This window comes from Enhydra lutris, unplaced genomic scaffold, assembly GCF_002288905.1.
Source record: "Enhydra lutris kenyoni isolate GAN:26980312 unplaced genomic scaffold, ASM228890v2 scaffoldscaffold13, whole genome shotgun sequence".
Taxonomy (NCBI): domain Eukaryota; kingdom Metazoa; phylum Chordata; class Mammalia; order Carnivora; family Mustelidae; genus Enhydra; species Enhydra lutris.
In genome coordinates this window covers 10,060,644-10,078,699 of record NW_019154097.1, presented here as the reverse complement: position 1 = coordinate 10,078,699, position 18,056 = coordinate 10,060,644, and the positions used below count along the sequence as shown (strand labels likewise).

The following is an 18,056-nucleotide window of genomic DNA, read 5'->3' as shown; positions in this document are numbered from 1 at the left end:
TGTATAAAAAGAACCAGATGCATCCTAATACCTTAAAAAAATAGTTATTACTACTATTGTTGTCATTGTTATAACAAGAATAATTCATGCGGGTGGCTTAAGTTAAATTATTTCTACCCTGCACCTCTTGGTAGGTGGCGTGTTTTAATCACGATTCTGACACTCCAGCCCTGACCCCCACGACAGCTGTCACTAACCCTGCTCTCTGTTCTATCATCGCTATCCTCCATTTTCTTCCTCCATTCTCCTTTGGCAAAAATCAAATCTGATGAGACTGACATATCCCCAGATGAGGTCACCTTGGTCTTATGAATCAGGCAGCAGGGGCTTGCATGAGCATCAGGTGGAGATTGGGAAACCAGAAAGTGTGCCTTCAGGGGGCACGTGGAGTCAAGAATGCTGATGACCTTTACTTGGCCTGGCCCTTTGCTCTCCTTAGGACAGGCCTTGGCCAAAACTTCCCAGCCCAATGAACCTCAGTTTTGTGTTTCAAACATTTCAATTTCCTTTAATTCTCATGTTCAATGTCTAATGCTCTCCCACTTTTAGAAGCTGTCTGAGCCTAAACTCTATGAAGACAACCTAATTCTCAGCTTCTTTTTCCTTCATTCCATTGACAGTTCACTTACTAGAGCATCACACCCTATACCATTGAGCACTTTGGTTTTTAGGGTTTTTCTCCCCCTTCCATTTTATGAGTTATTTCGAAGGAATATATTCCTGAGAATTCTATGCTTTCCTGTCATCATGGTCATTCATTATTTTTAGATTTCCCCAGAACTTTTATTTGCCTCAGGAAGACAATTTTATTTGCTTTCTTTTGAATTAGATAGTAGTTTAGTACTCAGGAAAAAAAAAAAAAAAATCCCTGTAAAATGAACCCTTACCCAGACAGTGCCATACGAGGGAAGCTGATGGTGGCTTACACCAATCACTTTGAGTTGTATTCTAGTTTTTTACAAACGTTAAAGACAAATGCGTAAGGGGTAAGAAAGAATGAGAATGGGGTAGTTACAGTGTGTTCTGGCATCAAAAACATCAGAGGGCCCAGCTTGATTTTGGAGGACAAGGAAGGAGCTCATGCCTATTGCGTACAGGCACTCTACAGCCTCATTCAATGCTCTTGTGAAGTTGAGATCCCACTTTATAGAGGAGGATATTATGGCCCAAAGAAGTTGGAAGGGAGGAAGGGAGAAAGAGAAGAAAAAGAAGAAAGAAAAGAAGGAAGGAAGGAAGGCAAGAAAGAAAGAAAGAAAAGAGAAAAGGAAAGGAAAGGAAAGCAAAGCTTGGCCAAGGTCATTTAGTAAGTGCTAGAGCTAAGGTGACATTGTTCCCAGGTTCTGTTGGTGGCTCTAGAGCTCTGTCATTTACTAACTCTGTGACTTAGGGGAATCCCCTAATCCTTTGTGCCTGTTTCCTCACCTGGAAAAAACAAACTGTCTGCATTAAGAACTACACGGCTCCCCGATAGCTTTAACATTCCCTGAGTCCGGTGAGTATGTGAGCATGATCGGGATTGGGTGTTTATGAGCCAATCAGGCACTGGTTAAACACCTCCCTATCAGGCCAAGGTGGGAAGGGGAGGGTGAAAGTTAAAAAAAAAAAAAAAAAAAAAAAAAAAAAAAAAAAAAAAAAAAAAAAAAAAAAAAAAAAAAAAAAAAAGCAATCCAAAACCAACAAACAAACTCTGACAGGAGGTCTATAAAAACTGCGTGTTCCCAAAGGTTCGTCCTATTCAGCAGCTGCTGCCTCGATCACAGCTTCTGATCCCTAAGAGGCCTCTCCTCTCCCAAACTGTAAGTAACAGAACTTCCTTTGTCTGCCTGGACTGCACCAGGGAGTGAGGGTCACTGATGGTCCTACACATGTAGCCGAGAAACTCTGCTTGCTTTTATTTTCAGGAAAAACTCGGTGGTGGCCAAGATGTGTTGGTGTGCTGAAATGGTTGTTTTCCTCCCTAAGCGTAAATAAATGCTCATCCACAGCTTTGCTGACCCTCTGAGAGGAGGCAGAGTGTTTGAGACCGTTCCCGGTGTTACTTGTATGAAGGCTCTTCTGTCTCTGACTTCAACACACTTTCTTGGTTAGGTTCTAATCATTCTTCATTCCTCCTCTCCCCGTAACAACTGCTTATTTTGATGATTTATTTACAGACCTGTTGTTGTATGTCATTTTCTTTATTCTCTTCCTACACCCACTAGTGTTGGCACTTAAGTTTTTTGGTCACACAAATGGACTCCTGGTGTGTGTTGCCCTTGCCTGCTCCCACTGCTCAGATGAGAACGCACGGAACGGGCGTCGAACGACCACAGAGCCCCGCAGTCACTGGATTATGAATCGTCCAACTTCCACTCATTTGATAGTTCCCGTAACATTTCCTACTTTGGAAATCCTACAGCTTAAGTTATTTGGAGTCAAAAGCAGGCTGATGTCCTTTGGGACATTTGCTCTACTCTCTGAAAAATAGACATGTTGTGCGGATAGACATGTTGTGCCTTTTAAAATAAACTTCTCTCTAAATAGTTACCCAGGGCTCCATTCGCCAGTTTCGACCTGGAGGGGGAGCAAACTCCAGCCGCCTTAGGTGAAGGTGCATCTGGGCACCACCCAGGCCTGCGCTAGAGTGCCAGGTGCTAAGTGCAGTATAGCTGTTGTCATCCTGAAAGAAAGGGAGCCACTCAGTTCTCTTTCCGAGCTACCTCGCATGGGTTCAAAGGCACCAGGCTGTCCTAAGGCATCTCATTGCCTTTGTCACTGTGACACTGAGGAGGGTAATGAAGCTGTGAGCATCCTCACACGTCTGTATATAAAAACCTTGCTCACAGTGCCTGCAGATCACAGGCTTTCAACGCATAAGCCCCTCATGTCCTCTTGAAAACCCACCCACCTTGCCTGTTGGAGAAGTGAATGGACTCTCTACTTTCTGATATTTCTTCAAGAGTTAAATATTCATATTTTACAAGGCATTCTCCTTTCACAGAACCTCTTGAAGAAAGGCAGAACGAACCATACTGTAGGTTTCACGTGCTGTTTTGCTAAAAAGGATTGGAAAAAGGATTCTGAGTCATAAGCCAGTAGGATGTGGTTTATAATTCTAGAGCATCACAATTTGGAAGGGGCCACCAGACATAGTCTTTCGGAGCCTCAGTTCCCCCATCTTTAAAGTTGGCAGGGTTGCTATAGATATCCCTGAAGTCATTTGCAGCTGTTTTTCTGTGATTGCTTTCTATTCTCATATTTTCGTACTCACAACCTCTTCCAGATTTGTGTATGTATCACCTGTTAATGTATAATACATAATGTCATATATAAGCCTATTTGAGAAATTAACATTACAAAAAATTTATAAAGTAAAACGTGAGAGTTGGTCCATCCCATCCCAAGCCCCACAGGGAATCCCAGGGTGGTTATTCTCTGCTTATATAGATCCACAAATAGTATGTGTTACAGCATTTTTTTTAATTAAAAAAGTATGATATTATGTATTACATACTTCTCTGAAACTTGCTTTTTTCCCCTTTTTATTTAGTAATATGATGTGAACAACTTCCCATCACACTTTAAAATCAAATTGGCTTGAGACCACGGTGAGCAGAGGCTTTTAGGAGCATGAAACCATTCTCTACAGTTACCTACTCCCAGCTGGCCTCCTGTCTCCTGGGGATGAACATTGGTCTGTGACCCTGTTTTATGATTAACAAAGGGGCAACATTTGTGCTGATGTGGTATAGACCTTTAATCCCTCTGTAGAAGTTTAACTTCCCGTAAACAGGATTGGTTCGATTTGACCTTTTCTCTGTTTTTTTTTTCTGGTCGAGTCAGCACACTGACTCAATGGAAAAAAATAACTTGGTACTAAATAGAAACATGGAATTTTAGGTAATTATTTTTTAACAAATTTTAAAAGAGAGAAATGGTGACACCAACATTTTCTTTTCTTTTAAGATTTTATTTATTTGACAGAGAGAGAGACACATAGAGAGAGAGGGAACACAAGCAGTGGGAGTGGGAGAGGGAGAAGCAGAATTCCCACTGAGCAGGGAACCTGATGCAGGGCTTGATTCCAGGACCCTGGGATTATAAACTGAGCTGAAGGCAGATGCTTAATGACTGAGCCACCCAGGCGCCTCAATACCCAACTTTTTCATAATGCATTATAAAACATCTTCATATTTATCATGAAATTGACTCAACAAAAATATTTTGAGCAACTACAATGAGTAGGGTGGTCACAGGTCACAGTAGATCTACTTGGCAATGAGACACCCAGAGCAGATATTAGCGCCATTTATTCCACAGTAAACTAAGACTCAGAGAAGTTACTGACTTGTCCATGGTCTCAGTGAGGAGGAAGCAGAGCTGGTCCTTGAACCCAGGTCTGTCTGATCTAGTAGCTAAAACCTGTATGAATGTGTGAGATGTTTATGAATTGACGAGGTCCATGGTATATGGACGATGAGCCACAGCCCATGGACTTTGGTAATTATTTGGGTACTCTGGGGGTATCCTCAACAAGTATTCTGGGGGTGTTATCAAGAGTCACCCAAAGACTGATACCTTTCACCAGGCTCACTCTTTCCCAGAAGGAGGGGAGTATTACCCCTTATCCCAACTCTATGCCTTATTAGTTAATTGTCCTTGGAAAAATAATTAAACTCTCTCATGTTCTTTCCTTATCTGTTTTGTGGTAGTGGTGGGCAAAGCCCAGCTGCCTTTTGAGGTTATTATGAGTACTGAATTATATAGTACTTGTAAAGCAAATAGCAGAGTACTTGGCATTAATGGTGATTTGCTATCATTGGGCTATGTTTTCCTTTTGTTTCATTAAGGAAACATCTTTATTTCGTATTTGTGAATTCTTTTATGCAATTACCTAAACTAAAAGAGAAAATTTGCACTTTGGCCTGAAGGTCACCAACTTCAGGTTGGTTTTTTCCACATAAAGATCTAGTGACCAGATTTACAGCAAGTAACCCCAGACTATGATATTGCGAACTCATGTGTAACCAAGGGGAAACATGATCTTCACGTGGCTGGGACAGGAGTGGCCTAGGAAGAATATCTTCTCTAGAGATCATTGGCCACTAGCCTGTCCTGTCCTCAGGGATAGCACTGTAATTCCAGGCTTTTGGGTTAAGATGAGGACTCTTGTTGAAGTGACAATGGCATCCGTGATACCAACAATATTTTTTCAAGAATTAGTTCCATAGCCCCATCCACTTCTTACATCAAGCCTGCCTTGAAGCAATGCAGAAAATGTGAAGAAATTGATTTGCCATCAGGGTCAGGACTGGGTGGGGAGCTCTGCCTCACCATAGCTGAGACTTTGGACAAGTCAGTTAACTTCTTTGAGTCTCAGCTTGCTCATTAATTAATGGAGATACTAGGTGGCCTGGTTACCTCATTGCTGAGTGGATCAAATGAGAACTGAGGTATCCTGGGCTTGCAGGAAGTAGAAAGCAGACATGGGATGTCTACCCTACAGATAAGTGTATGAGAGGGGGAAGACCAGGGAAAGGAGTAGGTCATAGGACTGGATAGGAAACCACTCAAGATAGTCTTTACTACCATTTTTTTTCTTTAATAGTCCAACATATGCAAAATTACTCTTTCTAACATCCAAGATGTGAGCCCTGTGTGTTTGCGTTTTTTTAAAAGATTTTATTTATTTATTTGACAGAGATCACAAGTAGGCAGAGAGGCAGGCAGAGAGAGATGGGGAAGCAGGCCCCCCCGCTGAGCAGAGAGCTGGATGCGGGGCTTGATCCCAGGACCCTGAGATCATGACCTGAGCCGACGGCAGAGGCTTTAACCCACTGAGCCACCAAGGTGCCCCATGAGTTTGCATTTTTAAGACTGGCCCAAAGTGGCAGCCCAACAAGAACAATGATCCCCTTCAGAGGACCATCACTGAGGCAGGTGCTTGGATGGGGTTCTTCAAAAAAGAGTCCTTCCTTGCTAGAGCAATGAAGCTAAGAATTCCTGGGGCAGGGATCGCCATATGACTTTGGCACCTTAGAGTCCGTGGGCGCCTCCAGCCCAGAGGCACTAAGGGAAAATCCCTATCTATCCCAAATGGTGTCATAGTCAGAGTCCAGCCTTACACACCATACCCTCTATGTCCCAAAGCTAAGGGAGGTTAACTGCAAGGCCATCTCCTCTCAAGCTTGCTACCCAGAGAATAACACAGGCTAACAGAACAAAATGGGAGATGACCCTAGAGGCTAAAAGTCTCAGTGTCCTGGCCTCAAGTCACCCAGAGCACACAAAGGGACCAGAAATCCACAGAGAGATGGTCAAGTATCACAGTGCCATCCATTCATCAGGTGTGAGTGGGTCACGAATGAGCTGGCCCAGTCTCTGGTTCAGTGAACCCAAAGGTCTCCTGGAAGACATTCTCTTTAGGATGACCAGGAAATCTGGCAGCCCACCTTCATCCACTATGGCTAATTGCAACCACTTAAGCTAACAGGGGGACGAGCCCAGAACTCAGTTGTTCATCCAGTTATGGAAGTGGGCCGGAAGTGTCAGAGGAGCCTAGAGAGGGTTTGTTTGTACCCCTTCCCTGCCTCGGTCATGAACCTGTCTGAGCTGCCTGCAGTTCTGTTCAGGGCACTCCTGCACTCTTTTCCAGACTAGTCACCATGGCCTACCGATTTCCAGCCCTCACCTCAGAACAGAAGAAGGAGCTCTCCGAAATTGCACAGCGCATTGTTGCCCATGGGAAGGGGATCCTGGCTGCAGATGAGTCTGTAGGTGAGTGCAAGTCTCGTCCTACAACAAGCGTATTCTTATTTCTACAACTTAGCCAAGGCAAGCAACAATTAAACTCTTTTTCCTCTCAGAGGAGTAAAGGTACACAGGAGTGGGAGCAGAAGACCCAGCAAGCATTGACATTTTGAGTCCTGTAGTTCTGGTAGGCAGATTTCTGAAAACCAAGGGAAGAGGCTCAAGGCCTCCATTTCAAGGCCCCTCGCCAGGGATCATTTGAATCTAGACTGTAGAAAGGCCAAGAACTCAGGAACCAGACTGAGATCAGATACACAGACCTCTGCTGCTAATGAGAAATCAGTGTAAGGTTAGCTAGGGAAGGGCAGGGAGGGCAGGGAATTGCCCACATCTAGGATAGGGAAGGGCTCGTGGCTGAAAGAAGCCCAGGATGGCACAAGGGAGAGTTGTGGCAGGCCTGTCTGGCTCACCATAAAATGGTAGAAGCCAGGGAAGTCAAGAGCCCACCTTATCCCTCCTTCTGTTGTACATACATCGAGTGAGATTGATGGCTGGACCTGGGTCAGGGTGGTGGTGGCTGGAGAGGCCTGAGGGCTTGACATACACACTTGGACCCAATGGTGGTCTCCACCCTGACCTTGACACATCCAGTCTATACGCTTCCTAGCCAGCATCCCGGCAGCAGCCAAGGTCTTTCCCCTGGAGCCGAAAAAGGAGACAGGAGTTTTAAAGATCTACATAAAAAAGAGAGTCTTGCCAACCATCCTGCTGAGGGTCCCTAGAGGGGAGGAGGCTGGCCACAAAGCCCTGGCTGGCTCCTCAAGCTGACTTTGGCCCGCCCACCCTAGGCACCATGGGAAACCGCCTGCAAAGGATCAAGGTGGAGAACACAGAGGAGAATCGCCGACAGTTCCGAGAAATCCTCTTCACTGTGGACACCTCCATCAACCAGAGCATCGGGGGTGTGATCCTGTTCCATGAGACCCTCTACCAGAAGGACAGCCAGGGAAAGCTGTTCAGAAACATCCTCAAGGAAAAGGGGATCGTGGTGGGAATCAAGGTGAACACTTCCATTCCCATCTCCCTTCTGCCTCATCCCAATCAAACTCCCAGCTCAGTCGCTGGGCAGAGGCTATGAACACCCTCATTGTCTAGTTGCCATTCACTCTCTTTTCCTTCATCAGCCTCCCACTGAGAGCCAGATCCTTTTCTAGATTTTTCTGCCAGTGCCTTCTTCTTTCAACCAAGTTTTCTACAAGGTGTTCAATCTCCTGGTGTCTTAATTTTCTCACTTCTAAAAGGGGAATTGTAGTGCCTACCTCATAAGGCTCCTACAAGGACAAAAGGAGTTTTTAAAACAGTTCCGTCGCATAATTATTATTTAGTTCACGATCACTAGCGTGACTAAACTATTTTCAGGTGTAACTCAGTCTTCTGAAACTACATGAACTCAGGAGTGAAAACTAGTATCTGTTGAGTGCTTACAACTCCAAGCACTCATTTAATCTTCCTTGTAACCTCTGGTGGTCGATTCAGTTCTTATCCTTGTTTAAGAGATGAGGCGAGAAAACGGACTTACAAGGTGTAGCATAACTTGCCCACAACAAGGCAAAGACAGAGTCAGTTCAAACCCAGCCTGTTTACCTCTTGGGCTCATGATCTCAGCCTCTGCTATGCTGGGAGTTGAGGTTGCATCTTTATTCTTTCGATTTCCTGGAATAATGTTTTGCTCGGTATGTGTCAGTGCTCCCTAAATGTCTTTTGAACAAATAAGCTAAGAGAAGCTGCTCTTATATGGCCCCTCTGCATTCCAGGTGCTGTCAGATTACTTACTCCCCAAGCTCCAGGCCTGTGCTTTCCATCCTTTCCATCTTCCTAGTGTTGACACTCTTGCATTGTTCCTTCTAGGTCCTTGCCTTCTGCTATGGATTTAATTGTGTCCCCCCACCCCCACCCCATGACCATACACCTTCCTAATGCAACTCCTTAACTTGTGAAAGATGAGAACTATTAGTACCAGGGGCTCTGCTTTTGTTTTCCTGGGCCCCCTGACACCTGCTAATTACTTGTTAATTACTTATATTCACAGTTAGACCAGGGAGGAGCTCCCCTTGCAGGAACCAACAAAGAAACCACCATTCAAGGTAAGGCTATCACCTGCTGATATGAATCATGCTAAGAAATGCTAGAAATGCAGGCAAACAAAGAAGTGAGCAAGGGAAAACAAAGCATGAATCTCACCCTGGTTTTAGAGCCACATACACCTGCTTTTCAACCCTCGCTTCTCTATTCAGTAACTACGTGACCTTAGTCTAGTCATGTTATGTATATGTTCTGAGTCAGTTAGAACAGGATGACAATATCTACTTTGCAGAGTAGTCACGGGGATTAATTAGACAGTGTACATAAAGTGCTTACTGCAGTGCTTAGCACAGAGAAGATATTCTGTACCTGAGAGTATAATTTTTAGAGAAAAATCCAGCAGCAGAAAAGAGGAAAGGTCCCAAGCTTTGGGATCGGACCCACCAGGGTTTGACCCCTGGTTCTGTCATTTACTAATTAGACAATTTTGCAAGGTCCTTCACTGCCCAAGTAGACAAGTGTGAACCACAGCGGTAGATTAGTCAAGCAGAGTTTGAATCCCAGCTCTGTCACTTCTTAGCCATACAAACATGGTAAAGTCATGTAATGTCTTGGAGCCCCTGTTTTCACATCTGTAGAACAAGTATAACATCAACTATTAGAATCATTATGATAATTAAATGAGGTAAGGTATGCAAAATGCCTAGAATCATGCCTGGAACAGAGCAAATATTAAACAAATATTAATTCCCTCTGTTCTTCTCCTTAAGTGTAAAGCCCCAGTTTGGGCTTAGTATTGGGATTAATGTTTACTTACCTGGATATTTTCAATACTTAAGCTCTGCTGACTGAAAAGTAAGGCAAGGAAGAACTCCTTCACTTTGACAGTGGCCCCATCTCTCTTTTCTGACTTGCAGGACTTGATGGCCTCTCTGAGCGCTGTGCTCAGTACAAGAGAGATGGTGCTGACTTTGGGAAATGGCGTGCTGTGCTGAGGATTGACAACCAGTGTCCATCCAGCCTTGCCATCCAGGAAAATGCCAACGCCCTGGCCCGCTATGCCAGCATCTGTCAGCAGGTGCTCTGCCTTCCCCTTGGGCTGAAAAGCAGTCAGAAAGAGCTTTCTTCTTTCCAATTTTACTATACCTCTCTTTCCAATTTTACTATAAGTACATGAGCCTTATCTCACCAATATATCCTGGTGCCATTTTCCACCGTTTTTGCTATAGCAAAGTGTGGTAGGGAAAGATTTGGTCCCACAAGTCAGCTACGAGCCCACAAGGCCAATGCCATCAATGGCTGCCCTCTGCCAAAGTTCTATAAGCTGGGTCTTAAGAGTGATCCAGCCCCATATGGGCAGGTCATTGCTTACCTATGCTCCATCACATCTAAAACACGATCCTTTTAGATCCCTAGCTTGAGAGTGATAGCTCTGATTTAGCCCCAATCCAAAGAATATCTTGGAGGATGGTGACCTGACACTAATTTCCAACACAGTGTCTCTGGGATCCCAGTTAAGTCGGATTTGCTTGTGTGGGTACTATGTTGAGGTTACCTGAGATGTGGGCTCCTGGAGAGTCCCAATTAGAACTGTACACAGTGCTTAATTCCTTAATTAACCCACACAAGGGGTATCCTTCTTAGTGATTTAAATTTAACTGCCCCAAAAGGATGATAGTTGGGTTCTGAGGTAGCTAGAATAGTCTCTAAAAGAATCTGTTTCTATAGAAATTAAGGATTTCATTATTTTACGTACTCCCAGGAGAACTTTTTCCTTCTTATTTTTAAACCTCACAGCTCTTTTTTGGCTAAGCTACAAATGCTCAGTAGAGATGCCATTAAATTTCTTTGCACTGGCATTCCTCTATAAGGGTTTCATTTTATCCCAATTGCAACTGTCAAATATTTTCTAAGGAAAGGATTGCAGTGAGCAGAGCCACACTTTATCTCCTCTTTTTTCCTTTTTAGAATGGGCTGGTACCCATTGTTGAACCAGAGGTCATTCCTGATGGAGACCATGACTTGGAACACTGCCAATATGTTACTGAGAAGGTAAAGTCTTGAATAAAAAGGTCCCAATTCCAGTTGAAATATCTTATTTTTAGGTAAGAGCTGTTACTTAACATGTATCAGCTGTTATACTGAAATATTCTTCAGTTGGAATCATTATGTAGCACTGAGAAGGTAAGGGGATACTTATCAAACCTTCTACTCTTTCGGCATGATGGGATTTTCCCATGGAAAAAGCACAGGATTTGCAGTACTGAGACTTGGATTTGATAATCCTTATTCCCAGCTGTGGGGTTGTGGTTAAATCCTGTTATCTTTTGGGATCAGTTACATTATATGTAAACAAAGAAATTTAAAAGTAAGATGAGACTCACATGACAAAATGTAATTAGCAGGTACTTTGTTCATATTTGCAGTGCAACCTGATTTCACTTTCTCCACTTGCACAAGTAGGTGGACTGAGATGAGGTCTGAAAGTGCTTCTGTCTCTAAAATGTATGTTTTTATGACTACTCAAGTTTCTATGGGGATGGAGAGTAGAGGCCAATTTAGATGTCCCCAGCTAGCTCAACCAAGGCAGGCTCAATTGCCCAAAGGAAGTGATGGGAAGGAAGGAGTGAAGGGGCTCCTGGAAGCAGACCCATGCCATCTGTCCCTGCAGTGAGCAGTTAGAGTAGGGGAGGTGGGGCTAGGCCGGTGTGGCTATGCTCAATGGCTGTGGCTTGCAGGTGCCTGTGTGTTGTCCTGATGAGGACTAGGGGCTGGTTAGGAAACTTTGGCCAAACCCATAGGAGGATTCCTTTGTCTCTCATCCCTGCAACCTAGAAGTGCTAAGGTCAGGGACGGTCAGACTGGCTCTGGGTTTCACCTTTTAGATGTCTTGTCCCTCAGGTCCTGGCTGCTGTCTACAAGGCCCTGAATGACCATCACGTTTACCTGGAGGGCACCCTGCTGAAGCCCAACATGGTGACTGCTGGACACGCCTGCACCAAAAAGTATACTCCGGAACAAGTGGCTATGGCCACCGTCACAGCTCTCCACCGGACCGTTCCCGCAGCTGTTCCCGGTAAAGCTTTCTTTCTTCTCTGACTTGAAGTCTTAGCCTTATCCCGTGAAGGAGTTCCACCAGCATTGGTGTTGGCCTGGGAGTCTTGTATCCAGGAAACAGACCTCTCTATCTCACAGGCGGCCAGTGCTTCCCTCATACTCCATGACACCACATTGCCTGAGACTGTCCGAATGCACACAATCCATTGATTTTCTCAATAGTTCACCACCCTCCTTATTTATAAAAGCCCTTCCCTCCTTAGCCCAGCTAACCTTGGCAAAAGCAAACTAGTTTTTCTAACCCAGTTCCATGCAAATCGAGTAGAGAAAGAATGGAGTGCAATGGCTTCTCTTCTTCCAGGCATCTGTTTCTTGTCTGGTGGCATGAGTGAAGAGGATGCTACACTCAACCTCAATGCTATCAACCTTTGCCCTCTACCAAAGCCTTGGAAACTGAGTTTCTCCTATGGACGGGCCCTGCAGGCCAGTGCACTGGCTGCCTGGGGTGGCAAGGCTGCCAACAAGAAGGCAACCCAGGAGGCTTTCATGAAGCGGGCCGTGGTAAGATACTATTCCTTTTTTTTTTTTTTTTTAAGATTTTATTTATTTATTTGAGAGAGAAAGAGAGCACAAGAGCAGGTATGGAGAAGGGCAGTGGAAGAGGGAGAGAGAGGATATCCAGCAGACTCCCTGGCGAGCACAGAATTGAGTGCTGGGCTGGATCCCACGATGTGAAATCATGATCTGAGCCCAAATCAGGAGTCAGACACTTAACTGACTGAGCCACCCAGGAGCTCTAAGATGCTACTACTTCTTACCTACTTGATCAAGTGGATAGTAGGAGCCTGGCTTTCTTACCTGGAGAAGCATTGTTTTCTTTAGGCCATGATGATATCTCAAGATAGTGTCTACTAGATATTTGAAAAGCTGTCATGAGAGCTCAGTAGGAAGGTAGAGGCTGGGGAGAGTTGTAAATGATCTGCACTGGGAGAATGGTTGATGACAGTAGGCAGTAGACAATCTCCACAGAGACACTTGAGAGGGAAGAGAAGCACTTTTCATTTTAGGAAAAAGTAGAAGAAAGCCACTAGGACAAGCAGCAGTAATAATAAGGATATGCCAAGGATCCGGAGAACAAACAGAAACAAGTTTCAAGGGGGCCAGTCATAACACACTGTAAAAAGATTCAGAATAAAGGCTGAGAAAAAAGATGAAATTGGCATGTCAAAGAAGAAAAAAAAGTTGGGTTTGGACTCAGGTCTGAAGAGGTGAAGGGATATGGCAGTTGATTACAGTCAAGGGCATCTGTTGAGGGGGATAAGGGAGTCGAGATTTCCGTCTTCACTGCAGGGAAGCCCGGGATAGCTGTTGAATTGGTCCACTAGGAGACTCACTAGACAGAATGGCCAAGTATCAGGCAAGGTGCAGCTGAAATGAGAGTGAGTTTGAGATGCATTAACTTAGATCCTGAATTTTCCTAATAGCTCTCTTAATCATGCAGGAAGATCTAGAGCAATCTAAAAGGGAAATAGAATAGAAGTGTAAAAGTTCAAGAGGGAGACAGAAGAGTGCTGAATTTGAGCTATCGCCATATTCGGCTTGCTGATGACAGAGGAGGCTGGGCGAGGAATCAAGTGTAGCCAGAAGTTTGGCAATGAGGCACTAAAAGGAAGGCAGACCCCAGAGAAGCTTAGAAGCTATCTCAGGGGGATAAGAGAGGTGTAAGATGTTAGAGGTAGTGTCTTAACTTTGTTAGGATGGAGAACTGGCTGTGGCTGTGCTGGGATATAGCCGATGAGGGGTGGCTAGATGTGGCTAATATGATGGGAGGGATTGTGAAAGTAAGGTTGGAAGAGTCATCCACACAAAAGAAGGGAAGCTGAGCTCATTTAGGATGGTGGTTCTCAAGCTTGAGTATGTGTCTGAATCACCTGGATGGCATGTGAAAACAGATTCTGGGACCCGGATACTGAGTTTCTAATTGAGAAGGTCTGGGGTCAAACCAGAGAATTTCCATTTCTAAGAAGTGCTGAGGTCCATGCAACATGCTTTGAAAATCACTGTAGATATAGAAATAAGTCCCAGAGAGAGCAAGATAATAGTAACAGCGACTTGAAGACATGGTACCATTGACTGGCACTCAGCTATTATTATGGTGGGCTTTATAATTCTGAACTCCCCTTTAATTGGAATTTACACAAGGAATCAAGATAGTATGATTACAACAACAAAAAAATGATATAATCCTGTGGGCAAGTATAGGTGGAAAATGGAAATTTTTTTAAAAAAGAATTTTTAAAAATTTGCCGTGTCATACCTCTGGCTGCACCTTACCTGATCCTTCGGCATAACGTCCGGTCCATTTCCTAACAAACTGCAAGCTTCTCCACTTGAAACATCCATTCCCTTATCACTGTATCAATGAGAAGTTTCTCAACTTCAGTCTCTAATACCGTTGTTGCAATACTGTTGGTACTAAAAAAAAACTTTCTCAGTAACTGACACAGACTTCAGCTTGCCTGAGAGATGCTCAGAAAACTGGGATAAACAAGGAGATGATGTATTAGAGAAGGCAAGGGAGGCTATCAGCACCAATATTTAGCAAAACCACTGTAAGGAGAGAAAAATCCAGATGCAGGTGGAGCTGGTTTCAAACGAGAGCCGGAGGGTCAAGTACAGGGTTGCTTTTGCTCTAACCCCATGTCCTCTCTCATGCTTGTTTTTTAGGCTAACTGCCAGGCAGCCCAAGGACAGTATGTTCACACAGGCTCTTCTGGCACTACTTCTACTCAGTCCCTCTTCACAGCCTGCTACACCTACTAGACCCCCAGGCCCCCCAGCCGGCCTCCAGCTCTTCTGGGTGCCTTGGTGGGAGAGCTGAAAGAGAACAACTTTTCTACTGTCCCTAGAAATTAGACAAAATCAGATCGGAACTACTGGAAACACAACACATGCTAAATTCTTAGACAAAACAGAAAAAAAAAAAAAATCAGTTCCTGAAACGTAGGTGTGAATATCAAGGATCTGACGAAATTTCATGCAATTTCCTTGCAAGAGCTCCAGCTCCCCAGGCCCCAGGGTATCCACCTAAGAAAAGAACAGACTTGAAAACAAACCAACTCTCCATTTGAATAACGACCACCAGATATAACACCTCAGAAGCTGAGTGTGGAGAAGTGTGTCTTATTTAACAATCGTAGCAGTGGTATGATTATGCAGTGGTTATGAAGGAGGCAACTGTAGCCGACAAAGAAATAAAATGTTCTAGAAGCCTCCAGCTGGTATCGGGTTTTACTTTCTGCTCCTGCTTCCAAAGGGCTCAGTATAGTTTCTGACCTTTGCCTCCACAAGACTTGACTGACATTAATGGTCAGGGTCCTCAACTTGGGCTACTCACTGAAATCATCTGCCCAAAATGTAAAAACCCAGATGTTCAGGCCACGCTCAAGCCCAGTTAAATCAGAAACGCTGGATGTGGGATCCTCTAAATGTCAGGGTTTCTTAACAGCTTCTTTGATGATTTCAAAGTATAACCACATTTGAGAACTACCACGCTAAGTTTCAATTCTGAGGATATTTTATTTTATTAAAGATTTTATTTATTTATTTGACAGGCATAGATCACAAGTAGGCAGAGAGGCAGGCAGAGAGAGAGGGGGAAGCAGGCTCCCTGCTCAGCAGAGAGCCCGATGCGGGGCTCGATCCCAGGTCCCTGAGATCATGACCTGAGCCAAAGGCAGAGGCTTAACCCACTGAGCCACCCAGGTGCCCCACTGAGGATATTTTAAAAGGAAAGCCTTGGGGTGCCTGGGTGGCTCTGTTGGTTAAGCAACTGCCTTCAGCTCAGGTTATGATCCTGGAGTCCCTGGATCAAGTCCCACATCAGGTTCCCAGCTCCACGGGGAGCCTGCTTCTCCCTCTGACCTTCTTGCTCATGCTTTCTCTCACTGTCTCTCTCTCAAATAAAATATTTTTAAAAAATAAAATAAAATAAAAGGAAAGCCTTTCATAATAGGAAGCAAGCTACACTGTAAAATGATTTCAAGAAACATGCAGAGTGTAATGGGAAAATCAGCGTGGCTTTGATGCTCGCGTTCCTCTTGAAGTCACCCAGGTTTGGTGACACACACTCCACTCCTTGTGCACATCTAAGCACACTGCCTCAGTCTGCAGTAAATACAATTCACATGATTATACTTTATTGCAGCTTTCAATTTTCAGAAATAACCTATAGAACAAGCATTAAAGACAACTGTAGTTACAAAAGAATTTAAATATAATTTCATACATTATAAAAATTATGATTTTGGTGAAAAAAATAATGATTTCACTGACAAGCTAGGAAATTAAAGGAACAGGAGAGGTGGAAGGAAGCGAAGGGAACATTAATTCACTTAGTGGGGAGTCAGGATACTACTTAAAATTGCCGGATTAAGAAACAGTGGTTAAAAAAAGAAATAGCGCTTTTAGTCTATTCAACAGAATGGATATAAATCATTAAAATATTCACACATATAATTAATATAGGAGGAAAGTAGTAAACTAAATTCTTTGTCTTGAAGAGTGCAAAGATAAATGGTATTGCTTAGAGTAGATAAATTAAGAACTAGAGGCATACACGTAGCATTTAGAGGAATAAGACAGAATTGGTCCAAAGGGACTTTATTTGAGAAGACCGACCTGGGAGTGTGGCACAGGGAGAATTTTTAGTCATGCGTCTCTACCATAATTTGAGTATTTGTTTCCACACACTTGTACTACTTCTGTAAGACAACCATATTCATTTGGCCCGAGGCTTTCACTTTTACTAGGATAATATAACCAAGCCTAGAACAGTTAAGTTACTTGCTGACGGTCACACATATAGGGGTTTAGGGGTTGAGAGCTGAGAGAATTCAGCTCTCAGGTCTCCTTCTCCTATAATGGGCATGAATTAGAATCCAGGTCTCCTTCTCCTATAATGGGCATGTGACCAGGGAGAAAGGTAAAGACAGGCAGTGTTCAAAATCTGTGTCACCAGTGGTGTAGGTCTTCTACATGTCCTTTTTTCTTTCTTTCTTTCTTTTTTTTTTTTTTTAGGATTTTATGTATGTATTTATGTAAAGAAAGAGAGTGTGTGTGAGTGGGGGGGAGGTGCAGACAAAGAGGGACAACCAGACTTTGCACTGAGCACAGAGCCCAATGTGGGGCTCCATCCCACAGCCCTGAGATCATGACCTCCATCCCACAGCCCTGAGATCATGACCTCCATCCCACAGCTCTGAGATCATGACCTGAGCCAAAATCAAGACCTGGACACTTAACTGACTGAGACACCCAGGAGCCCCAGTCTTCTACATTTTTTTTTTTAAGATTTTATTTATTTATTTGACAGACAGAGAGAGAGAGATCACAAATAGGCAGAGCAGCAGGCAGAGAGAGGTGGGGAAGCAGGCTCCCCGCCAATCAGAGAGCCCGATGCGGGGCTCGATCCTAGGACCCTGAGATCATGACTGGAGCTGAAGACAGAGGCTTTAACCCACTGAGCCACCCAGGTGCTCCATATTTTTTACTGCATTCATTCATTCAGCAAATAGTTGAGATCCTACCATGTGTTAAGCTTCCTAAAGCTGGTAATATCTGGTGTGACAAAACTCTTCTGCCAGAAAATTTTTATCTAGAGCTTACTCAGCACCACTGACCCTATGTTGCGAAAAAGCCTCCTAGATTCTCATTTATGGGTTTAGTGAGAATTTATAATCAAGGTTGAGTTATTTAAGTATTTTGATCTAGGCCGAATTACATTTCACTGGGGATGAGAATTTATATAATGCATTTTCCTGGCTATCATCGGATATATTTTCCCAACTAAGGCACTACAGTTGTCTTTGAAATCTCAACCCCGGTACTTAACTCCACTCAGAGTAATATGAAGACAAATATTATACGGCTATAGACTTTAATTTCTATTAACTGTATGATCACTGAGTGAATATATTAGTGGCTTCCTACCTTTTGGTAAACCCGTCACATTTATTCTAGTAGTTACTGAACACCTACTAAAAATAAAATTTGGGACTACGCACTGAAGGTAATTAAGACAAGTTTCAGCTTTAGGGTAGGCATGACATTTGCATACCACACAATGAAGCTTAAGTAGCTAAGCAAGAAACACATGCCATTGACTGGGGGTTGGGAAGAGGGAGGAG

The 18,056-nt window shown here is 43.8% G+C and overlaps 1 protein-coding gene across 1 annotated transcript; it reads left to right on the top strand.

The window, feature by feature from the left end:
* The first annotated feature begins 1,681 nt into the window (after nucleotides 1-1,681).
* Nucleotides 1,682-15,390, top strand: LOC111145727 (aldolase, fructose-bisphosphate B). The gene is made up of 9 exons (XM_022500884.1): nucleotides 1,682-1,796; nucleotides 6,635-6,756; nucleotides 7,578-7,789; nucleotides 8,819-8,873; nucleotides 9,729-9,889; nucleotides 10,780-10,863; nucleotides 11,713-11,887; nucleotides 12,230-12,429; nucleotides 14,596-15,390. Exons 2-9 carry the CDS (start codon nucleotides 6,645-6,647, stop codon nucleotides 14,689-14,691), a joined length of 1,095 nt encoding a protein of 364 aa, XP_022356592.1. The 5' UTR covers nucleotides 1,682-1,796; nucleotides 6,635-6,644; the 3' UTR covers nucleotides 14,692-15,390.
* Nucleotides 15,391-18,056: the final 2,666 nt, after the last annotated feature.

Bases quoted from the DNA above. Each gene is read 5' to 3' on its own strand.
- LOC111145727 (XM_022500884.1), top strand. From the start codon at position 6,645: ATGGCCTACCGATTTCCAGCCCTCACCTCAGAACAGAAGAAGGAGCTC. The intron at 10,864-11,712 runs GTAAAGTCTTGA...CTTGTCCCTCAG, and splicing joins GCCAATATGTTACTGAGAAG to GTCCTGGCTGCTGTCTACAA. The intron at 11,888-12,229 runs GTAAAGCTTTCT...CTCTTCTTCCAG, and splicing joins CGTTCCCGCAGCTGTTCCCG to GCATCTGTTTCTTGTCTGGT.